We start from the raw sequence: 25,706 nt of genomic DNA on the forward strand, positions 1-25,706 counted from the left end.
CAGTAAGGTAGTTTTAAGTATATGATGAAAAATAAGCTGTTGTATATTATTTGATAATTTGTTTCCAGTGTCTTTTCATGATAGGTGAACTAGTTGATACATTAAATAACTGTGGGACTTTGGGATGGGACAGTAATTTACTTGAAATATTGAACTTTTAAAATAGCGGGGAGGGTGTTCAGTTAAGTTAATAATAATCACCTGTTATCTTGAACTAAAAAATGCGGTTTATGCGCCGGCTCCGTGGCACACTTGGGAGAGTGCAGCGCTTGGGAGTGCAGCGGCGCTCCTGCCGCGGGTTTGGATCCTATATAGGGATGGCCGGTGTGCTCACTGGCTGAGCGCGGTGTGGGCAACACCAAGCCAAGGGTTGCGATCCCCTTACCAGTCACAGAAAAAGACAAAAAAAAAAAAAAAAATGCAGTTTACTTTTACTGTAGTCCAACATAAAAGTACATCCCCCTTGCATCCTCAGTGAAAAAGGGTCTCTCTCTCCTTTCATTCAAAGGCCAGGAGAATGGTAGGTGTACTGTCACATAGTTAACTATTCTCTTAAGAATGGGGCTTCTGTATCTTTAATGTTCTGTTTTTTAAGACATCAGAAAAGTATATGCGGTATTGACTTTACATTTCTTACTATATGAAAAATGTCTCTACTCAGTGTTTACAATCTTAATTCAAATGTTTTTTCAATCTTAATTCACGTTTTTTTTTTTTTTTTTTTTCCTTTTCGTCTTTTTTCGTGTCGGGCAATGGATCGCAACCCTCAGTGTCGCGCCCGTACCGGACCGGGACCGGCAACGGGATCGCAACCCTTGGTGTTGCGTCCGCACCTCGCTCAGCCAGTGAGCAGGAACCGGTCTGTATGTGGGATCCGAACCCTTGGCGGGAGCGCTGCCGTGCTCCCAAGCGACGCACTGTAGCAGTACGCCACCGGGCCGGCCCTTAATTCACGTGTTTTGGTTTAAAGCCAAACACTCATGTGTACGAAATTCTTAACAGTTTTATTCTAAAATAAAAGACAGACTACTATTGTCAAGGTTATGTCATATAGTCTTCGTTACAATTATGCTTTAAGATTTCAGTTGAGGGAAACTTTTCTTTTAATGCAATTATTGGTTGGTCTTTTTTTTCTTATTTGGCAGTGTCACTTGGAGACAGCTGGTTTTCAGAACCAGAAACTATTAAGTTCTTCTGTCTTTGTGTGTCAACTTTTCGAGTCTTCACAGATTTTTAAATCCATATTATGAGTATCACTGAATGGATATATTTGTGCAGTAGTTCATTGTGATTCTTTTATTAAGGTTGATCACAATGCAGTATACAATAAACCTTGTCTTGTTTGTAAGACTACCTCTTTAAACATAACTCTAGTGATTGTTTTTGAATACTGAATATACAGATATTAAGATAGCCACCCTTTTAAAGACAACTAGAACCTGACTAAATTCTGGAGATTACCTTTCTGGGTTTCAATAAAGTTAATGTTCTACAAATTGCAGATTCACATTTCTGAAAAGTTGAGAAGGCTTAAGCTTTTTTTTCCTTAAGTTTTTAGTAGACCAGGTGTCATGTCACAGAAAAATTAATTCCTGTTGTCCAAGTTCAGTTTTTGGTTCCATTTATTTTCCTTGTCTGACTTAACATTACCAAAGGCATACATATAGAATCAATATACTTATGAAACCAATTTAAGAATGCAAATGAGCTTAGAAGCAGATCCTCAACAAGTATTTTGTGCAGTAGAATGCCAGTTGCTGGTGGAAATATAAAAAATAATTCGTTGATTTATGGGCATGCCTTGTTTCAAAAATTATTGTTTTTTTAATGGGACCATGGGCCCTGTTGGATCATGGAGGTGCATTAGTAGATCTATGAATCTCCTTAAATTATATGTAAAATTTTGTGTTCATACATTTTGCACGAATATTTTACATACCTTTTTGGGGGGTTGGCCGGAGTTCATACTTCATTCAATTTTCAGGTGAATTTGAGACCCAGATGGGTTTTCAAAACAATACTGATTTGTGTAGTGATTTCCAATATCTTGTAATGATGTACCCCTAACAGTTTTTAAAAAACTGAGCACAAATCTTTATGATTGTGTTTATTTCTAAATTGCAATTGTGTACTTTGTATTAACATTTTAGGTGTGTAATAAAACACATTTTATAAGGATAAGACAACAGTAAACATAAACCTGTTGCCTAGTGAAAAATCTTGGGCGCACTGTTTGGAAAACACTGATCCAAGGTATTACTAGGGTAAGAGAGTCTTTTTCTGATGGAGCACAACAGACATTTGTATGCCCTGCCTTAGTCCAAATAGAATAAGATTTTGGGAGGAATTAGGATTCTTTGTAGGGTTTAAAGCTCTGTTGTGCTGAGCGACCAACAATGCATACAAGAGAGCCTATGGAAATAATAAAAGGAAGGATTTAGTGAAATAGATGCTTAAGAACATATTTTAAGTCATCATCAGATTTGGAAATTAGGGTATAGGATTCAATAGTGCCTACCTAATTCCAAAAGATAAAATTAAGCTGACAAGTCGGTTGATGTTCTTTGAGGAAATGGGGAATATTTTGAATTAAAAGGAAGATCCTTACTAAATTGAAATACATAATCCTTACTCAATGGAAATAGTTAAAACATGGAGCACAAGATGGTATCTTAACCTTGATTCCTGTTAAGAACTTTGAGATGAGTTAACACTTGTTTTTTAATTAATCATTGAAAGTTGTTTTTAGAACACTAAATCTGTCTTTATAATGTCCCTAGGATGATAAAAGAAAACATGGGTGAAGCTACCAAAAGTTCATCTTCCAGTGTAATTCAGAAGAGTTTAAAGACCAGGAATGCTGGAATCATACTTCTTTCAGGTCAGTCAGCATCTGTTCATTAATTTTTGACAGTTCGAATATTCATTTCTTCTTAGTTTCCTTTAGTCATTCTTACTGATTCTGATTCTGTTGACTATAATGGGAAGGTCCCAGTGTTTTGAGTTAGAGTATTTGTGAATAGTTTGTGGCTGAAGCAGAAATCGCTATGGCGCTCCACCTGTCCTGATATGGAAACCCTGGGGTCATAGCTAAGGGGATTTTAACTCCAAACTGCCCTCTTTTGGCATTGGTAGTAATGTGTACACTGATTTGTTTAAATTTTTGGCAGCTGACTGGTACAGGGATCGAACCTTGGACCTTGGTGTTATCAACTGGACTAAGGAGAAATGATATATTAAAGAAGTGTAATTTACAAAGGAAAAAAAAATTCTCAAGTTTTTGGGTTTTTAGTGATCCCAAACTAATTTTAGTCTTACATTCCTTTGGAAAGTGTGTAATCTTAAAAATGGCATAATTTTATAAAATCAGATCCATGCTAGAAATACTAGTTCCATTCCTCCTTCTCTGCTGTCTACTCTTTGGATGAAGGGGTCCCAATTTTTCTTTTTCTTTTTTTGTTATGTCAGACATAAAATTTTATAGAAACACATTAATATATTTATGACAAAACCCAAGTGAGTATATTGTCATCCTAATACATCCAGAAAGTATTATTTTAAGCATTTTTCTTTCCTAGCCACCTTATCTGGTGGTGATAAACATTATTCTGTCTTGACACGACAGGTGTGGTCCTGGGGGCCAAGAGTGACAGCATTGTCTTAGAGCTTGTTGGAAATGCAGGATTTCCAAGTAGGACACAGAGAACTGCTGAGTTAGAATGTTCATTTTAACATGACCTTAAGGGATTTCTGTGCACACTGTTTGAGAAGCACTTACGTACCTTTTTTAAAAAGATGACCGGTAAGGGGATCTTAACCCAAGACTTGGTGTTGTCAGCACCACGTTCTCCCAAGTGAGCCATGGGCCAGCCCTGGGATGTTTGTATTCTATGGACATTTTGTTTGGATTAAATATGTAGATCCCTTACTTAAAATTTGAAGGAATAATCTCAGAATCTATGGGTAAGGGAAAAATGTAATGTACATAGGCTATCTACGGCACAAATCAGAGAGGGGACATTTTATAATTGTCAAGTAGCTCTGTCATTGGAACTTTACGATTTCAAAGTTAATTTTGGTTAAAAATGTGAATGCTGTTATTTTAAAATAGCTGCTTTTCATTATAGATTTCTAGTAAAGTCAGTGAAAGGAAACACTGGTTGATTCCAAGAAGATATGTAAGGGAAGTTAAATTATTAAAATGCCAAACACACATTTAAAATTCTAACAGATGTGACAAGCACTGAATCTGCTTTTATTACAGTTAAGAAATAGCTATTTCCATGGCAGTTTCCTTAGTTTAAAACATTCAGTACCTTCAGGCTCTCCTTTAAAACAAGTAGTTCTCACTTTGAAAAGTGTGGCAGAATCCCTGGAGAGTTTGTTTTAACACTTGACTGTTTAGCCCTTTTGGATTTAGGACTGAGAATTTGCATTTCTAACAAGTTTCCAGGTGCAGTTCCCAGGTGGGATCACCTTTGGAGAATCACTGCTTTCTAATGAATTTAACTTTTCAGGTACTTAGGTAATCTCTATAAAAGTTCACTTAATATCAGGTGTACAAGAAACTGGACTAGAGAAAGAATATTTCTGTAGGTTAAATTTATTAATTCATTTCTTGAATTCTTTTTAGGTCTGCTGCTCAGTGATTCTGGTCCAACAGATTATTTTATGACTGAAACCTCTTTCTTCATTCTCTAGAAAAATATATTATGGATATTAGTTCTCATTTACCAATGAAGAAAGACCTGTCTTTTTTTTTTTTTTCCTTTTTGTCTTTTTTCGTGACCGGCAACGGATCACAACCCTCAGTGTCGCGCCCGTACCGGACCGGGACCGGCAACGGGATCGCAACCCTCGGTGTCGCGCTCGCACCTCGCTCAGTGAGCGGCCGGTCTGTATGTGGGATCTGAACCCTCGGCGGGAGCCCCACCGCGCTCCTAAGCGGTGCACTGTAGCAGTGCGCCACTGGGCCGGCCCCAAAGACCTGTCTTTTTCACGTCAAAATTTTCGTGAGAAAAATGCCTTTGACACAGGAGAAACAAGCTAGAAAACAAGTCTTTTTAATGCATTTATATACACAAGTTATGGATATGTGAGCAAACATAACATTTTACATTTTAAAACATGCCTCGGGCACATTTTCTGTGGTTAAAATGCTGTCTGGAATAGTAAAATTATTATTTTGTTAGATCACTCATCAGGCAGAAGTTTCCATTTTTTAGTTAGGGTTTTTGTTTTTGTAAAGGATTTAAGATGTTGTCTACTCTGTGTGGTGGTGGTTTTACTGGTTGAAAAGTATTATGGTAGCAGCCCACAAATTGAGAATAATCAACCACCTTTCCAATTTCCTGTAACTGGGAACTAGTAGAGGGTTTTTACCATCCTCTACCCCACAATTTTGGGTCATTCCTCACAATAGGAACTAATAAATGTGGCATTGTTGGGAGAAAAATCATGGTTTTACTAACGCTGTGTGACTTGGCTCAAGGCAAGCAAGTAATGGGGGTCATGAGCAAAACAGATAGGATGTGCTGTAGTGATTATTTTCTTCTTCCAGCTGGGAATCTGGATACCAGGATGCTCAGGATGACCGTCCAGACGGAAAGATGGTAACTTCCCGATCTTTAAAAAAAATTGGTCATGATGGAACTGTGCAGCCTCACTGTCATTACGTATTTGCAGTTTAACTAGTAAGTAAGGCTCATCCATACTTGGAGGGAGAAGTTGGGTCTAGAAATCCCAGCCTCACTTTTTAAAGGAGCATCATCTGCAGGTCAGAAGACAAGGAGAGAGCAGCATGGATTCCACCACTGGTCCTGTCTGAAGTTATGTCACAATAGCTAACAAAGCTTAAACTTTAAACTTTTAACGATGTCAAGGGTTTGTATCTCCGTACTGGCTAACCAACAAAAAACAAGAAAATTCTTTATCTTATGTTATTTCATCTCATGAATCAGTTTTTTTATACTCTATTTTAGGTGTCCTGCTTTTGCCTCTGTTTTGTGAATCATCTTCCTGAGCTTTTTTATATCTCCCAGTTTTTATTCTAAGCAACTATCCTTTCATGTTAAGGGCTTTATCAGGCCCTTTCTGATTGTTAACATTCTGGCTTAAGTACATTTGAGATGGTGGTTAACTTTGAAGGCTGCCCAGTATGCTGCATATAAACATAGTAAAAAGTAGAATTTTTTTTTTTTTTTGTCCTTTTGACCGGCTGTGAGCGCACCGGTCATCCCTATATAGGATCCAAACCCTGCGCTCCCAGCGCTGCACTCTCCCAAGTGTGCCATGGGCTCGGCCCAAAAAGAATTTAAAAAGGAGTATCTGAGTCTCAAATTAAAACCTCCTGATCAGTCTACTGAATAAAATTCTACACATTTCAGAATCAAGATAGGATTGACTTAAGATGGTGAATAAGGTAGAATAATTTTATATTCCTGGACTGAAACCAAACTCCTCATATCTAATCATAGCTATTCAACATTTATTGAGTCCCTCTTTTCAGTACTAGGCAGGCTTTGCAGATAAAAAACGTGCAATTCTCATATACACTCGAAAGGAATAATGGCAGAGGAAAGATGACAGTTTTAAAGTTAGAATGAAATTGAAGTAAATTATCTGTGCTAATTGCTTTTTAGTGAATGTGGTTATTTGTGGTGGACTGCTTACTCCTAAGATCATCTGTGAGACAGTAAACCTGTTACATGTGTTGTACTGTGCACACTTTCTTGACTATGAGGGTACTTCCAACTCCTACTTTTAATTCCATTTTTGCATGAACTTTCTGAAGTACCTTGTACAAGGAGATTGCTTTGGCCTTGACTTGTAGTTCTAAGCATGTCCATAAATCTTTTAGTAAGGTGCTGCTGGAGAACTGCCTTGTTTCCCAAAGGAATCACTGCTCACTACCCCCCCCCCAACATTCTATTTATTAATGTGCTAAAGCAGCATTAGCTACAGTGCCTGACAGGGAACCTCCTCACCAGCAAGAAGCCTCTTGAGGGTAGTTTCTAGCTGATTCGAGTCCTCTTCATCCTTAAGAAACCGGAACTTTTATCATTTACTTATTTTTATTCACCCCCGCAAAAACAAATGGATTTTTTTACGGCTGTAGAGAAGCTATGGGTTAGAGCGAAACAATGCAAAAATAAAGCTGCATGGCTCATGTCACACTGCTCCTAGAAGGCATATAACTGTGCTTACACAAAGAAGTTACTGGCACATCTGGTAAAAGCTGACATACAGATAACAGAGATAGTGTTACTCCAAGTTATTGCAAATTTTCATTAATCAGTAATTCTCACCTATTACAGATTTCATCCTTGCTGACTTTGCATAGCTTCCATATTTCTCAGCCTAAACTACTAAAGGAACTGTGTGCAGGTTTTGTACTTGATTTCTATCTTACACTGCTTTGCCTCCTTGATACAACAGCAGGTCACCTTCTGTGTTCCTATTAAGCTGTTCATCATAGGCATGATTTTCAGATAACAGAATTAAAAAAAAAAAAAAACCTCATTTCTCTATTCAAGAGTACTTGAGAAAACTCATGGAAAGAATGTATTACCTTTTAATTCTATTTTTCCATGAACTTTTTGAAGTACCCTCCTATGTAGTTGACTACTTGTCTCCTCCCTTTCTGCTCCTACCTGCACTGTTGTTAACTCATCTTATAACTACTACTTCCAGAAAGCTGTGAAGTCAGAGTACTGGTATGTGACACAATTTAGTTGAAAAAGTCCAATCCCAACCATCATTTAACTGAAAAAACCCCACACGTTTCACGTCCATTTTGTTTTGAAGCCTTGAGACTTGACACAAAGGAAAAGTAAAACCAACATCTTCGTGTTTTACTGAGAAAACTACGGGAAAAGGCCGTTTAGGATTTAAAGTAAAAATAGTTCTCTGAAATGTCTATACAGTGTATGTGGGCGTATCATTGTAATGTGACATTCTGAAAAACTTTCATTAAAATTGCATTTAATGCACTTATAAGCTATTGAACTAAACAACGTCCAGCTTTTCGAATACTCCAGACTGAGCTTGATTTATGAGTGTTTGCCAAATATTTCTTCAGAGCATGTAAGAGTGAGACTTTGCTAGCCAGTGTTCAAAACAAGGACACAGGATCTGGCTTTTCAAAATTATTTGGTAGTGTTCATAATATCCTGATTTACAATCATGCTACATCTTAGATTTTTATTTATTTATTCATTTTTGGCAGCTGGCCAGTAACAGGGATTGAACCCTGTACCTTGGTGTTATAACCCAACTGAGCTAACCAGCCAGCCGTCTTGTTACTTTTTGGAAGGATAATCAATAACTGCATGTTTATAACATTATTGCCAACTCTGCCCTTTCTGCTCAGGGGATGTGTGGCAAGGGCATATTAGAAAAAGATTCAAACTCCTCTGAAATCACCACATTAATTACTCATCCTTCTAGGGCAGCAAATCCACACTTTATTCAGTGCCTGGGTAACCTGAATAGAACGTGGCTCCCTTCCTGTAAGCACATGCTTTACTCTTGACTTTAAAGACACAAATTCACCAAGGTTAGTAGAAATCTCAAGTTAAGGAGTCTTTCCTTTAGTGTTCTTAAATAATCCTCATATGTACCATTCCACATTGTGGAAAAATTGAAATATGCAGTATGGACCCAAGTTGAGATACTGGCACAAATACTTATATTTTATAATATCTTGGAGCCACCATATCCCATTTTACAGACTATAACAGATGGCAGGATTAAACTGCAAGAGGTTTACAGATGAAACTTTACATTTGAAAGTTTTAGGTGTGCCAGAAGAATTCCAAACTGCTTGGAAGAGAGCATTTAGGAATCGGTCTGAAAATGATTCCACCCATCATTTGGTCACTGCAGCTGCACTCTGTATGCACCGATGAGCAGCTTCACCTGTGGAGAGAGGACATGCCTGTGTCATTGCAGAAATGTAACTCCCCTTTCTCACGAAGAGGAGGGAAAAACACCCATTGGCCAAGACTGTTTCTCTTATTTGGCGATATTTTCAATTTATCAATTTACATGGTTAGAGTTATATAAAAAGAACATTATTCTGAGTGCTTATAATCTGATTTTAGGTCCTTTTTTTTGAGACCGGCTGCACCGCGCTCAGCCAGTGAGCGCCGGCCATCCCTATATAGGATCCGAACCCGCGGCAGGAGCGCTCCCAGCACCGCACTCTCCCGAGTGCGCCGCGGGCTCGGCCCTTAGGTTATTTTTAATAATTGCATTATTAGGCTATTTTAGTCCAGCTTTCATTCTCACAGAGGGATTGGTGACTGGCCTAAAGACATATGAGGGGGGCCTTCAAAAAGTTCATGGAAAGATTTATATTATCTTTTAATTCTATTTTTCTACAACCTTTTTGAAGTACCCTCGTACATGTGGCAACTCAACTAGGTACTGTAGAGAGGTGTTCTCACTTTAAATGTAGTCCCTCTCAGCACATTATTTATGTCTAATGATTCATGTTAGATTTAGACAGATGAGTGCACCTGGTGTCTCTACTGTAGGGAGCGCTCGTCTCTAGGATGGGCACTCAAACTTCAGAGACCAGGGAACACAATGACATACTTGAAAAGTTTTTTTTCTAATGATGATAAAGTAATCTGGGTAACGATTTGAGTAGAAACACTAACTATGAGAAATGCATTTTCACCTTAGCGGAGGGTGCTTCAGACAACCTTATAAAGAGTTTATTCGGACCTGCAGCAGGGCTGAACGAGTAAACGAAATGACTGTCCTAAAGTGGAAAGAGAAAAAAAATAAAGTCAGTATTTTTCAGATAAACTTCTACATTTAGAAACAAAGTTTTTAAAATAGAGACCAGAAATCTTGAAGACTCCACTGGTGGTAAGCAGTATGAGCAATACGCTGGAATTTATTTTACTTTTTTTGATTTCTCCCTTGATTTATTAAAAAGATAAAAGTGACAAAAAACAATATCCACACATATCTTTGGGATGAGGATGCACCCAACCATATATACAGCACAAGTGTTAAGAATGCCCATACCCCATTAATTTTGCTTAATTCAGCCCAAGGAAAGAATTTTGATGGCAGCAAAAGAATTATGTACAAAGATTCTTCGAGAGCATGTTCTATGATGTTAATGAAGAATTTATAGAGCCACCAATAGATTAATTACACATTAAAACTAAGGATAAATATAACCAATGTTGTACAGTACTGGGGTATTAGAAACATGAAAATTTCCTACGCTTCTTCCTTAAGCAACATTTTTAATTATAATGGTAGAAAAAGGCATAATATTTTATATCAGGCTGTATATACCATAAGAATTTATATGCAGAATAATTGATTATAAGACATTATGATAAGCCTAACATAAGAAAGAAATGAACTTAACATTTAGATTGACAAAATTTAGGATAATTTTACTTTATGATTATGGGTATTAACATCACTCTCAACAACTGGTTTACTGGATCATTTACTGAATGATCATATTTTATTAAGACAAAGGAATTTAAAATTAAGTCATCTGAAGAATGTACTTTTCAGTCCTGAATGAACTACAGAAGATCTTACCAGAAAAACAGGAAGTTGAAATTTATCATTTAAAACTACGGCTTGTACACTACATGGTCCACAAAGCCGAGCAATAACTTCTTTACCCAGAAAGTTTGTGTGGAAAATGAACAGCAGGATGCCAGAGCCTGAATAAAGGAAATGTGACAAGATAGCAACTTCAGACCCCCAAGGGAAGAATGCAGATGGCAGCAGGCCCCTGAGCTGGACCTGGGCGACCCCACCATCCTGCCCCCACTGAGGCCTCTAATTGCAAAGTTTGTACATGTTACCCAGCATTTCTCAACCCACAGAACCCTTTTTAATTTTTGTCCAAGTAATCCCTACTGATAGCTCCTGGAATGGACTTTTAGTATGTGTTTTTTAAAGTTATTTTAGTTTTTTTATTAAAAAAAAAAGTCATGTTTAAATGTTGCTGCTGAATGTACATGCCGCCTGGGGGCCTGGGGGCAGACAGCTGAGAGCCCCTGCTGGTGCGCATGTGGGGAGACTGCACTCTGCAGAGCAGGGTCAGGAACATCTACCAGGATCTTATATATGTGAGGATGACGAGGCACCTTTGTCTAGTAAGATTTCAGATTACTAATAAAAATTTCTGGTGGAGGCAGACACTGCTCACGTGCAGCACAGGTGTGGATGTCGGCAGGTTCATGGGCTTGCCTTGAAGCCCATTCAGGTTCCTGTTCGCCAGGGCTCATGCCAGCAATGCATATGGTTCATGTGAACAGTCAAACCTACAAACTGTAATTTTTCAGTGCCAAGTTCATTACACACAACTGGCTGGCTGCATTTTCTTTAAAAATTTTTTTGTTAATTTGTTTTTTTAATAAAACTGTCTATTGTAGGTATTTGACTTTAAAATCATATACTAAATTATTGTAAATTCTTAAATGTAAAAATATCAATTACTGCTTATGCAAGAATTACAATGCACATGCAATATTTCCAAAGTAAAAAAAATATTGAGAACTAGTAGAAACTATATAATTCTAGCAAAGTGAAAAACTAATAATCATCCTAAAAGTCTTGAGTACTTTGTAAAGGATGTTCAGTGGAGCTGTAGAGCTTACTACGTATGACTCAGGGTGAACTGGAGGATAGTGTTGTGAATGTTTTCGGATGATGAGACAGCAGAAGACCTATGTGTCAGTAGTTGCTGCAACAATAAATATGTATTTTTTAAATGAGGGGTGAGAATTTCCAACAAAACAAGCCAGAGCCTGATTTTCCACCTTCAGGCAGAGAGAGTATCCTCTCCACTTGTCCATGCCTGAAAAGCAGCTGCTGAGCAGAGAGGCCAGGAAGCAGAACTGGCCCTTTCATCTCTTGCTTTTGAACTTTACTATGGAGCTAAGATTAGTAGTAATAAATCCAGGGAAAAAAAGATTCCAGGGTTAGAATCTTGAAGCTAAGTTTTAATAAAACTCAACAAAAACTGGTATAATTATTAAGACCTAATCTCTATACTTTCTGAACAAGTCCTGCAGAACCCTCAGTCACCTGGATGGCAGGCATCAATTGGGTCTACTCCTCAAAGCAGCTCTGCTGTTTACTATTTTACACAATGAAATTCCTTAAGGTTTTGTTCAAAGAAAGGGTTCTGTCCAAAACTCAGTATTTATAGTGTCACACTTCAAACTGAGAGGTTTGAAGGTGAGCATAGGCTTACCTTCTGGTACATTCTGTGGGGGTTTATAATTGAATTCTGTTGAAAAATCTGGCCCCTCACAGAGTCGGTGACATGCTATTGGAAAAACTGGCTCAAGGAGAGCGAGACGAGCTTCAAAATAATCCTTTATTGTCTCTTCTGCTACTCTTGAAAGTCTAATAGAAAAGGATAGTAAGAACTGTTAATATTAATGTTGAAAAGCACCACGAGCCCAGAATTGATTATACTGTCCAACACCAGCGAGGCCTTCCCAGATAAACCTTTTTAAAAAGGAACTGCAGCTCTACCCTCGCCCTGCTCCCCTGCTCTGCTTTTCTTTAGCATTCAGCATCTAACACTGTCTTACTGTTTATCTCCTTTCATGGAACCAAAGCTCCAAGAGGGCAAGTCTGTCCCCATATTGCCATCTCCGTATCCCCAGACGGTGCCTGGCACAAAGACTGTGCTTAATACATATTTGTCTAATCAAAGAATGAATGAAAAATCAGAAATGAGAACCCCTCAGTCCTGGGCAAACAAGGAAGGCTGGGCACCCTTCCTTGCTGGCTTCTAGGACTACCTGCAGCTGTGACTGGCACTGTGTGCAACAGGCCTGGCCCAGGAGGCCACAGAAGTGACTGGCTATGTGAGGCTCCCAGCAAAGGAGGGAAAAATTTTCCTTATTTTCTGCTTAGAATGAAGATCCTGTGCCAAGAACTGAAGAAGCCATGCTGCAGGCATGAAGGTGGAAGTCATCCCGAGTATGGTGGGTCAGGAGGAGGTAAGAGCCGCTGCAGCCCTCGCTACATGAAAATAACTCTTATCGAGTGAGCTGCTGTGTGTGGAGTTCTGATGTGTTGCCAAAGGAACTCTTAAGCGATGAAAACATATTAATTTACTTGTGTTATGAAGTGTGAACTTGCACTAAAATACGATTTAGCTGGCCGGTTTGCTCAGTTGGTCAGAGTGTGGTGCTGATAACACCAAGGTCCAGGGTCTGGTACAGGTAAGCAAAAGAAAGAAAGAAAAAGAAAAAGAGAAACTTTGGATTCTGGGAGATAATGCCGTGTCAATGTAGTTTCAGTGATTTCTTTAAAATGTACCAATCTGGTGTGGGATGTTGATAATGGGGGAGGCTGTATGTTGGGGCAGGGGGCATTTGGGAAATCTCTTATCTTCCAATTTTGCTGTAAACCTAAAACTGCTATAACAAATAAAAGTCTATTTAAAAAAAGAGATGATAAGAAAATACTCCTAGACATGCCAGCATTAAGTTTGAGATTTTCTAAGACTTCATAACTTGCAGAAAAATAATTCATATCCCACTTACTAAATTCATGACTACTCAGTTTTTTCCTGAGCAGTTGCACACAGGCTGTTCCAATTACAGTGTGTCCAAATAAACAGATGTACCACACAAGGTACTTCAAAAAGTTCATAGAAAGATTAGCATTACCTTTTTGAAGTACCCTCATACTTTGTTGACTCAGCCACGGCACGTTCACTTTGTACTTACGTCTCTAAGTGGCTTTTCAGCAAGTCATACACAAGCACATTGTTGCACTGCTTTGCAAAATGCAGTGCGTTATTTTGGTGCTTCGACAAAATATTGCAGTCAGCTCCACATTCAATTACAAGTCGTACAATGTCTGAATTTCCTCTTTTACAGGCCTACATCAGGAAAAAAGGCATAATAATTACTTCGCTGTAAACTGTGATAACTATCAAGTCCGTGCTGTTCCCTTTCTCTACACATGCCTGGGAGTTCTTTGTGAGGAGAGAGCAGAGAACAATGGAGAATGGGCAAGAACACCTGGACCAGGCCTCAGCTGGTAGGAATGCCATTGGGGCGTTCTTGACTCAGTGAACAGCACAGAAATCTGCGTGCTCCAGTTAAATTTCTTCATTGACTGAATATTTAGGGAACAGACAACTTTGAAAAGGACACTTCAGTCCCAAGACAGGACAAACACCAGACTCACTAAGTAAGCAGTTCTATGCTCTGCCATGAGCCAACACCTCAGCAGAGGCACAGGGCTCAGCATGCACGGCCTCACAGAGAGGTCAGTACTGCGAATCTCTAAGCACTGCTGGGAATCAAAAATAACCCAGCAGCTGCTTTTAAGGGCTGGTGAAGCACAGATACAAATCTGAATTCACAAATCTAAGATGGGGCTGTGACATAGTCTAAATAAAGCCTATTTCAAGAGTAAGAAGACGTATGTCCCAGGTTCTCTTCCTGTCCATCACTTACCAGTTGCATGACTTCAGCTAAGTCCTTTAATTCTTCTGGCTGTAGTTTCCACTTATCAAAAGGAAATAACGGCCCTTCTGTCTCACCACCCTGAGGCTATTAAACAGTGGATGGCTGAGAAGCAGGGCCAGGTGTTCCTACAGATACAGGTCACCTGGCCTGTGCTACTCAGGCCCCGGGTTCCACAGAGCAGGGACCTACAGCATGCTCGCTCATCCCTGGGCAGATGCTCACACACTGCCCTTCAAAGGGTGCTTACCCATGGCTCTCCCAGGATAATCCTGCCCTCAAGGGGCATTACTGGTTGTTACACCGGGAAGCAGATGCTAGTGTACCTGGTATAGAGGGCAGGGACACTGCTGAACACCCGGTGGTGCTGGACAGGCCACAGTGTGACAGTGAGGGCAAGAAGCCCCGTTGGAACGACTAGATCCCAACAATGATGTTCCAGGGCAGTTTCTTGTACCCTTGCGCTCCGGTAATGACCAATTTTACATACTTTCTCCCGAGATGAAAAGGCTTTTATTTTGTTTCAACTTCTGAAAATCTTTCCCGTTTATTTCTTCTAAACCTCAATAAAACTAATACAATACACAAAATCCTTAAAGCAATTAAAATACTGCTTTTCAGCAACAAGTACCTAAATAAGTAAAACAAATTACAGATATCACTAGTCTTATCTAACTTAGACACTAGTTACACAAGCTCTGAGTCTCTTCTCAAGGAAGAAACGACCCACTCCCCGAGCACCCTGGCTCCCTCCCAGGCCCCTCTGTGCCCGCTGTGACTTGACACAGACGCCTCCTGCCCCCAGCCCTTGCTTGCCCTTCTGAGCCACCGCCTCCCCTCATCTTTCTCCTGCTTCTCTTTCCCACGCAGGCTCCTTCCGTCCTTGGCCTTCCCTCTTTCTCGGCCTATGGCTAGAGTCACTGTACCCTAGGCTGCCGACCCCCAGATCTGAGTCTCCAGTCCACACCCTCCCCTGAGCTCAACCCCCTAAGTGAGATGCCTCCCGAGCATTCCAGCTCAAAGGCCACATCTGCACAGCAGAGCACCCAGCTCCCTGCTCAACCTGCTGCTACTCCTTACCTTAGAAACAAGGCGACTGAGCATCAGCTTGGTCGCCACATTTTGTGAGTTCCACCACCTAAGAAGCCATTGAATCTACCCACTTCTTTCCCTCTGTCACCAATCTAGGCACGGATGACTATAATTTCACTCTATTTTAAGAGCCTCCCTACACATCTGCAAAGTGCCCTTCTCGCCAGTCCATCCCCCTACTGTACACTAAGGAACATTCAAACGAACCACCCTATAAGCTGATTCTTTGTCCAGCCTAACCTCTTGGTGGCTCCCAACTGCCCTCAGGACAAGCTCCCGGTTCCTTAGCATGCTGTAGAGAGTTTCTGTGCGCCCCCCTTACGCTCCAGAGGTAACAAGTGTCTGCTGTTCAGAACGCACCTGTAACTCCTCGCTGAGAGGATGCTCGGAGGTGCCACCTCTGCTCTGAACATGTGGCAATAGCAGAAGCACATAAAGGACATTAAAAAAATTTTAAAGTACATTTTAAAGATTCAAAGCTCAGGCTTCTGAACAAAATATTTCCATGAACCAGAAATGAGACAGAAGCATAAAGCAGTGATGACGGCTTAGACCTGAGTTTGCAGGAATTTGCAGGTCTGGGCCCTCAGAGTGACAGGGAAGAAGGGAGGACCCAGCGCCAGGCCCACGCAGAGCTGGGCCGCGCCCCTTTGCTTACCCAGGACAGCGGCTGGCAGCAGGAATTGCAGACAAATCCCTGCTGGGGGCAGTGGCTTACATAAAGGTGCATCCTGGGGGGAAGGTGGGAAGACAGAGCCATGTTACCCCCCGCCCCCCGCCCCATTGCAGCCGAGTGTCTGGATCTGCTGCATCCTAACGGCATCTTGACCCAGGAACCTGGAACTGCCACAGAGGAATGGGTGGCAAGGCCAGGGCCCCACAAGACAAATGTGAAACTGCTCAACAGGGAGGGGAAATAACAGGGTGCTGGGGGGGGGGCCTCCAACAACCTTCTCCTCAAAATGTATCTGCAAACCACAATTCCACAACACACACAGAAGTCAGAGTCTAAGGAGACACACGCACCACCATGAAATGGTAATGAGCACACCAACAGCACTCCGAGGTCTCTGTCCCACTCCAGCTCTGCTGATGCCCCCCTGGCCCCCCACCCCCAAGTGCATGTCCTTTCAGGACACAGCTCGCCACCTGTTACATCCACTCTCGGACTGGCCCTAGGTGCCCACCCAAGCGCTCCTTGGGCCTTGCTGCCCTGCCTCCCTGGTCTGCGGGTCGCTGGAGTCCAAGGACCATCTTGGAGCCCAAGGACCATCTTGCCCCACGCTGTGCCCAGTCCCCAGCACGGGGCAGCAGTGGCAGTGCCAACATGAACACCTGCTGAGTGACTGAAGAGACAGGTGACCTGTGGGAGGGTTTACCTTCATCAATGCAGTTTCACCATTGCTCTGCTGGACATTCACAAAAGCTCCTGCTTCCAAAAGAATAGCCACTGTTGTTAGAAAGTTCTAGTGAAAAAAAAAAAAAAGCAAATTTAATTGCAAAACTTCTTTAAAAGTAAGATTTTTTAGATGTTTTGAAATTTTTAGTCATCAGGAAAAACAGCAGATTCTATCCCAGTGGGATGCTGGCCACAGTGTTCACTTGTCCTCACTATGAGGCCTGCGGGAGCCCCCATGCCCCCACATATATAGCCCCACACTGTTTTGTCTCCAACTGCCGCCTGAGGGTTAGCCACTGGTTTCTACATAAAAGCCTCTGCACATAAATCCTTTAAAAAGATGATACATGAGAACATTTTAATTAAATTATTAACCAAAAGGAATACTAAGTTCGGCTGGAAAAGATTTTTAGATTATATAAGGTTGAAATCAATATTAGCACTTTAATCAGAGGCTCTATTTAATAGAAAGTACTTCCAACTAGATAAAGCACATTTTAAAAATTTGATTACAAAGTAATACTGATAAAATAAATCCATTACATGTCATAAATCAACATTATAAAGTAATGTGGCCCATATGACTGTTACATTTCACTACAGAAGCGTCTTCTCTGAGTCCACCAGTGGGAATTCCTGCGGGACTCTCACACTGCAGCACATGGAGTCACAAACCTTCTCAGCGGCATGAATGAGGGCAGTGGTCCCGTTCTTCTGCCGACCGTTCACTTTTGCTCCTTTTGTGATGAGGAGCCGCAGGAGGTCATCCTGCCCACCTGCTGCAGCAAGCATCACTAGTGTCATCCCACTGGAATCCTTTGTTGGTTTTGTTAAAGAAAAAACTTGTTAATCTTTATTTAATTAGAACAATTTTAGAGCTAAGTCTTTTTACCTAAGATGTTTCAATGTGAATCACTAAAGTGCACTGATTTAAGCATCTACTTAGTTTCTTCACTAAAATATCCTAATAATCAGAAACTAATAACCTTTAGAATTTTTTTTTCCACATATAAGGCTGCCACAGAATTTTACTTTCATGTATTAAATTCTAAAGGCACATCAACAGTTTGCTTTATATAACATGAACAGTGAATTATTTGGTGGCAGATGATCAAAGTCTCCATCTAGAAAATCCAAGGTGAGTAAGTTAAAAATGGTCAGACTAAGAGAATTTCATTAAGGAGATATCACACACACACACACACCTGTCCAATAGCAATAGCTATACCACATACAAGCAATAACCCGTTAGTAAACAAAATGTACATGAAAAAAGACCCTCATGACCACAGTAAGATAACAAAATATTATAAAACATGTAGAAATACATCTAAAAGAAATGTGCAAAAAAGACCTACATGAAGAAAAATCCCAGGGAATTTGCTTAAGGGTGTAAATGGCGAGCTGAATGAATGTAGAGACTTTCCATGTTCTCTGATGAGAGACTCAAGGTGGAAACAAAAATGTCAATTCTCAGACAAATTAATCTATATATTTCATGTAATTTTAATCAAAATCCCAACAATTTTTTGAACTATAATCCCAAAGGATTAAACCTAAAAAAAATTTACAACTAAAGCTAAAAAACATAAAAATCTTTTTGAAGCAAGACAAGATATCCAAAAGCCATAAATAAAAAACACTGACAGACGTGACTACCTAGAAATAAAAATCCTCTAAGCAAAACAACACTCAAAACACATAACCTAAGATCTAGGAAAAAAGGGCTAATATGCTTCCACATAAAAATCTACATCTGTCAGTATGAAGAATCTCTAGCAAACAGCAGAAAAATGGCACTTGCTATAAATGGGCAACCACTGAAGAAACAGAAATGGCCACATGAAAACATGAGTCATTTTATACTCCTCAAAGCAGCAGAGAATAAACCACAGACAAAGCCAGATCGATCACAACCAGTCATTTTGGGGGGCTAGATTAAAGGGACTAAAATTGTACATTTATATAGTTCTACAATGTTGAAGTTTTATAAAGTGAACATTATTTTTGTAATTAAAAAAAAGAAAAGAGCTGGCTGGTTTAGCTCAGTTGGTTAGAGCGTGGTATTAATACCAAAGTCAAGGGGGATCCCTGCACCGGCCAGGCAGTCTACCCCACCCAATAAATAAATAATTTTTTTAATTTAAAAAAAGAAAAAAATCAAATTGAATTCTTTTAGAAGAGCTACTTTCCACCTTCTTTTAATGAGATTTTTCAAAGATATTTTACCTCTTGATCTAGGTTATATTCTTCATTCGAATTAAGTGCAACCTTTACTGTAATATAATCCCCATTTTTCACAGCATCCCTTAACACATCTAAAATGAAAAGAAAAGATAAATTAGGTTTTATATATCTAGATTTGTGAAAGAGATTTCTATAATTCCGAAACTACTCACTACTGGGAACTGCATCTGCTGTAACAAAATTTTCATCTTCTCCATCAAGGTGCTTTTGAAAATCTTCTAATTTCATCCATTCCAACTGCAAATCCATGCCCAGACTCAAAATCTGTTGTCTACCATCTGGAACACACAAGAACCTTATCAACATGTTTTTCTGGAGTATTAAAAAAGTGCTGTTTATTAAATTTGTGGTGTCTTAAAATTGTACATATGCTTTTAACATGAGTCATTATATAACTGAGTCTTTAATTGATAAAATTTGTGGTTTTCTTTGTGATTAAAAACTAGCCACATGCCATGGTGCTGCAAAGGCATAAAGATAAATAGGTAATCTATAACTGTAAAATGGTAAGAGATGAATTTTTAGTACAGGACAAAGTAGCTCGACAGAAGGAAAAATCACAGGGATTCAGTAAGAGGACTTGTAATTCTAACACAACTTCTTTCTTTGGCCATTATTGGATATACACTGCATAGCTTCCAGCCACTTACACAGTCATTCTGAGTGTGTAAAGACGACCTGCATGTAAGTAGAAGTCACTGCCTGGTGATCTTTGCAGAATCAGCTCAGTTCCCTCCTTCCACAGCCTGGGCACACCCGCCATCACACCCTAGGGCAATGCGAGGGGGTGCCTTTACGCTGGGGGTGGAGGGTTCATCCCTTATTACTGCTGCAATCAATTACTGGGATGTCCGCATAGCTCATTTGGCAGTAATTCGAAATGGCAATAGGCTATTTTTTAAAATGACAAACAAATATCTGATGGTAAGAGTTAAAGAATTTTCACCTAAAACCAATTTCTCAGACTACATAGATGTTAGACTGATAACCTTGCCATAGAAATGAAGTTTGTAAATGATATGCAAATAAATGATCTTTTTCTAAAGCCCTCAACTCAAAGGCTCCTTGCTAACACAGAGCATGACATCACAGAAACAGCACAGCCTCTGAGCTACACATCCTGGCTCTGTATCCCAGCTCCGTTAGCTGTGTGGCTTAGAGCAAGTCACACCAACTTCCTGTACCTCAATTTCTGAGTAACAGCAGTGGTAAGAGTAAAAGCAGGTAACATACACAAGCAGCATGAACTGACTTATTTACTCCATACACAATAACCTGTAAGGGGATACATGTTACAGGTGAGGAGAGAGAGGCTTAGAGAGGTCTTCCCACTCAGACATGTCTTAGTCCACAGTGGAGCTCCCAGCCCCCACACCCACCACGGAGGAAGCAATGTCTCAGCACCACGGAAAGACTGTGGGTGCAGGACAGGCGAGGCCCCCGACTGCAATAATGCCATCTGAGTCACAGGACTGCTGCAAGGAACTGAGAACGTACTCAAACTAAAACTGTCAGAACGGCTTCTGCTGCAGCTCAGACCGTGGTCTCTAACAAAGCCAACTGGTTCAAAACCTGTGTCCACTCCTACCAAGTCTTAGGTCTTGCCTCTGGATCTGGTAGGTTTAACTTTCTCTGTATTTAACTTAAAAATCAGATATACCATAAAGAATGTAAGTCATGAAGCAAAACAATGAACTGCGCCTGTGACCACCAGGCAACTGGGGTGGGGGTGCCCGTGCACCTTGCACTGCCCCTCTGTGATGACATCTCCACAGGGAGAAGGTGCCAGGCATACCCTTTCCTTTTTTTTTTTTCCTTTTTGTCTTTTTTCGTGACCGGCAACGGATCGCAACCCTCAGTGTCACGCCCGTACCAGACCGGGACCGGCCACGGGATCGCAACCCTCGGTGTTGTGCCCACACCTCGCTCAGCCAGTGAGCGGCCGGCCTGTATGTGGGATCCGAACCCTCGGCGGGAGCGCCACCACACTTCCCAAGCGGCGCACTGTAGCAGTGTGCCACCGGGCCGGCCCCATACCCTTTCCTTTTTAAAATAGTTTTGCCATAAATGCATGTATCCCTAAAAAATATATTTAGTTTTGCTTGTTTCTGAGCTTTAACAAGCGTTCTCTATATTTTTTATATACTAGTCCTTTGTCTTTTCACCTTTCTTAGTTCTGATGAATGAAACTTATTTTGTAGTCAACTTTATCACTTTTTCCTTTATGGTAGGTTCTTTTTGTGTCTTGTTTAAGAAATCTTTCCCTACCACCAAAGTCATAAAGATATTACCCTCAATCCTCTAAATACCTAGTATCTAAATATCCTCTTTGTAGGTAGGGCCTTGCTCCACCAGGATTTGATTTTCCTGTGCGGGGTTTGCTCCGTGTGGATAACCCATCACTCTAACACCTGTGGCGCAGAGCTCATCCTCTCCACATGGACCTGGGACTCACCATCCTTTGTCTGGTTATCATATCTGCACGGGTATGACTGAAGTCTCTACTCTATTGTGCTAGTTTACCTACCTTCCTTCTGCCAAGTGAATACTGTATTGATTGCTACAGTTTTACACAGTAGGTTTTGATTACTACCGGGATAAGTGACTTTGGCTTTTCCTGAGTCATCCACATAAATTTTAGAATCAGTATTTAAAAATTCCATGAAAAACTATGTTGGGAATTTGATTGGAACTGCAGTGACACTATAGCAGTTTGAAGAAAAAGACAAATTTATAAAACTGTTTTTCTACTAATAAAAATGGCACATGTAGATTTCAAGAAATCTGTTAGTTTTTTCTACACAGGCCTTGTTATCTTTTATGAACAATATTGTTAGCAATCTTTTAAAATGTGTTGCTATTGAAAATTATATCTTTTTAAAAGTACATTTATTATTATATAGAAACACAGAAAGAGATGTACATTGTATAGAGATAAATTTGGAAAAAAAATACAGAAAGAGATGTACATTGTATAGAGATAAATTTGGAAAATGTATTTGCTTTTTGTACGATGGTCTTAAATCCAGTCATCCTGTAAAACTTCAAAAATTTCTAACAGTTTATTTATAGATTCTTTTGGCTTTTCTACATAGATCATGCCACCTGACAATGAGGGTTTTTTTTATTTTTTTTGCTTCCTTTCCAATGCTTATACCCTTTTCCTTTGCCTTACTGTGCTGGGTAGGATCTTTGTAAATGTTGAATAAAAATGATGACAGAAGGCATCTTTGTATTGTTCGTGATTTCAAACAAATGTTCCTAATGTTTCACAGTCACAAAAGACGTTTGCCGTAGGTTTAATACTCTTCTATCAATCGAGAAAGGCCCCTTTATTGATCGTTTGTTAAGGTTTTTTTTTTTTTTTTTAAATCAAGAATACTGTTAAATCCACTTCTCCTTTACTCACTGGATTCCTAGGGAAAACCCATCTTGATCGTAAGCGATTATTTTTTTAAACAAGGCTAGATTCAATTTGTTAACGTTTTGAGATTTTAACATCTGAATTCATGAGTGAGCTTGGCCTGTTGTTCTCCTTTCTTACATAGTTATCTCGTTTTGGTATTGACGTTATAACTGTCTAAGAGAATAAGTAAGAGTTCTTTGTTTTTAGGAAGACTTTTTCAAGTTTGATATTTTTGCATATAAAACCATCTCAGCCTGGTGTTAAATCTGTGTGGCTGTTTTAGTTACTATTTCAGGTTCTTTAATAGTTACAAGCCTATTAAGGCTTTCTATTTTTCCTTGGGTCAGTTTGGTTGAATTATATTTTTCCAGGAATTTTTCCATGTCATTCAGTTTTCAAATCTATTGGTAAGGAATTGCTCACAGCATTCTTTTACCTTTTTAATCCATGCACACGTCTCTTTTTTATCCAACATATTGTTTAAGTCTTCATTCTTTCACTCTTTTTAGAGGCTTGTCTATTTTATCAGTCTTTTCTAGGAACCAATGCTGGCTTTACTGATGCTCTCTACTCTATCTTATTTGTTGTTTGGCATCCCAAAAGCAATGCTGCTATTTGGCATCTGCCCTCTGGGCAACCTTCTTTCTCCTCCTTGCCCACTAATCCTGGAAATTATCCTGATTTTCTGCAAGCTCAGCCAGTGCATCCAAAAACACACGGCATGGGCCAAGCCCGTGGCGCACTCAGGAGAGTGCGGCGCTGGGAGCACAGCAGCGCTCCCACCACAGGTTTGGATCCTATATAGGGATGGCCGGTGCACGCACTGGCTGAGCACGGTGCGGCCGGTCTCAAAAAAGACAAAACAAACAAACAAACAAAACAAAAACAAAAACACACCGCACACCTAGGTATCCAGGATCTAGTTGCTTTGCAGTAATGGGTCTCCCAGACTATCTACTCTGTCATATATTCTGAATTATTTAAAAAATTCTCTTCAACTGTTTCTCAAGATTCACAAATTAAAAAAAAAAAAAAAAAAAATTCACAAATTATATGAAGTCTTATCAGATTAATTTCTCATTTATATTCTGTCCTAGTTATAAATATATATGCACGATTTTCATTATTTTTCCCTATAGCTGCTGTACTCTATTTCATACAAGGTCCTCCCCTTCTTCTCAGCCAAGTCTGATAGCCTCAGGCCAGCATTCACAATGCAGCTGGCCCTCCCTATCTGTGGGTTCCATGGGTTGAACCAACCATGGATTGAAAATACTTGAACCAACCATGGATGGAAAATATTTGAAAAAAATTGTCTGTGCACTGAACATGCACAGACTTCTTCTCTTGTCATTATTCCCTAAATAATACAGTATAACAACTATTTACATAGCATTTGCATTGCGCTGGTTATCATTAAGTAACATAGAGATGACTTAAACAGGAAGATGTGCATAGGTTATATGAAAACACTACACCATTTTATATCAGGGACTTGAGTATCCTCAGATTTTGGTATCTGCAGCAAGTCCTGGAACCAATCCTCTTTGGATACTGAGGAACAACTGCATAATCTTATTTAGTGTTACTACAAAGTTAAAAAGGAATAATACAAATAAATCTGTATTTGATAATTTTCTGAAAGAAATCTAATAAGCTATACAATCAGGCTGCCTGGCAAGAATAGATAAGGTAGAAAATTAGAAATCTTTATAATTTCTAAATGTGCTGAGCACATTATAAGAACTCAGAAAATACTTGTTTGATCCATTTAAAAGTCACTGAATGACTCATCTTCAATATAAAAAGTTACTTATGCAGGAGATCCAAATAAAACCATCTACTGTATTACTTTCTGATTTTGAGATCAGAATCACAGTAGGAGTAAGAGAGAGAAATAACATGGTGCACTACCCTGACTAAATTCCGCAGAATAAACTCACCCAAATTCTCATCCATCTGGCACATACTGTCTAAAACCTCCTGATCACCTTCTGCAGCAATGTATGCCCAAGTATCAGTTTCATCTCTTATATTTCTCCTTTCTTTAAGTGACTGCTTATTTTCCTTGGTTTTGTGATCTTCTGTGGTTTTACAATCCAGTGGTATTTCTTCTCTTTTCCGATTATTCTCAGGAACATCATTTTTTTCTTCTGGAGTTAATTTAAATAAATCAAACGCATTTCCGATTTCCTTAAATGCTAGTAAAAAAACATTAAAATTGATGGCAAGTATGAGTCACAAATTTCTCTTGTAATCAAAAGAAAATCTGGGTTAGTGTTAAAGAAATAGGTATCACCTTAATTTTTACTAGTATTTTGCACGATCAGATTTACCATCGAAGCCACAACGTCTGGTCTTTCAACTGGTCTTTTCTGTTGCTGCTACTCAACATTTAGAAAGGATGTTCACAGTGAATGGCTACTCATCAGGTGTTCTGAATCACTCACCTGTAGTTGTGGCAAAGGCCTGCTGAGGATGGTGGGCCTCAGAATGAGACCCACCTGGTCATGCCACCCATCTCCTACTGCTAGATACACCAGACTGTCAACCACTGCACACTGTAGTTGTGGCAAAGGCCTGCTGAGGATGGTGGGCCTCAGAATGATACCCACCTGGTCATGCCACCCATCTCCTACTGCTAGATACACCAGACTGTCAACCACTGCACCCTTAGTTTGTATAGATGTGATTTCTGGTGGTGAGGGGGAGAAATAGCAGGTGCCTGAGCACCAACAATGCACCTGGTAAAACTGTACCTGATGCCACCAGCTTTTAAGTGAATAATAGTGGGAAGAAAACTGGCAAAGCTCCAGACTTGTCATAGGAAATAATCCAAAAAAGAAAACGCTATTAGGAAGAATTGTATTATAAACTCCAGGTACATAGTAGACAGATTTTATTAGCAAGGGATATTGAAAACCGGACTCCCAGTGAGTACCATTATAAATGGGACAAACAGTAGTTCCATTTAAGGCATACTGGGTCACAGTAAAAGTGTGCCTTCAATTGACATACGAGACGCCAGGAATAAGAAAAAGTTAACGAACCAGGTCCAATTTTGCAATATTTT

At 39.8% G+C, this 25,706-nt stretch overlaps 1 protein-coding gene and 1 long non-coding RNA gene across 2 annotated transcripts in view; one reads left to right on the top strand and one right to left on the bottom strand.

The window, feature by feature from the left end:
- Positions 1–5,023: 5,023 nt before the first annotated feature.
- Positions 5,024–13,981, top strand: LOC103587590. Its single transcript, XR_550240.1, has 3 exons — positions 5,024–5,612; positions 12,922–13,007; positions 13,896–13,981. It is a non-coding gene; the product is annotated as an uncharacterized LOC103587590 (long non-coding RNA).
- Positions 8,433–25,706, bottom strand: part of MPHOSPH8 (M-phase phosphoprotein 8) — a 44,541-nt gene continuing 27,267 nt past the window's right edge. The window contains exons 5-14 of the mRNA XM_008569093.1: positions 24,577–24,834; positions 19,380–19,505; positions 19,210–19,298; positions 17,656–17,796; positions 16,961–17,047; positions 13,743–13,897; positions 12,248–12,402; positions 10,579–10,706; positions 9,686–9,769; positions 8,433–8,919 (exon numbers count right to left, since the gene is read on the bottom strand). Of these exons, the coding sequence (XP_008567315.1) occupies positions 8,878–8,919; positions 9,686–9,769; positions 10,579–10,706; positions 12,248–12,402; positions 13,743–13,897; positions 16,961–17,047; positions 17,656–17,796; positions 19,210–19,298; positions 19,380–19,505; positions 24,577–24,834 (1,265 nt within the window). The 3' untranslated portion in view covers positions 8,433–8,877. The remainder of the gene's footprint in view (positions 8,920–9,685; positions 9,770–10,578; positions 10,707–12,247; positions 12,403–13,742; positions 13,898–16,960; positions 17,048–17,655; positions 17,797–19,209; positions 19,299–19,379; positions 19,506–24,576; positions 24,835–25,706) is intronic.

This window comes from Galeopterus variegatus, unplaced genomic scaffold (assembly GCF_000696425.1).
Source record: "Galeopterus variegatus unplaced genomic scaffold, G_variegatus-3.0.2 Scaffold465, whole genome shotgun sequence".
NCBI classification, from domain to species: Eukaryota; Metazoa; Chordata; class Mammalia; order Dermoptera; family Cynocephalidae; genus Galeopterus; species Galeopterus variegatus.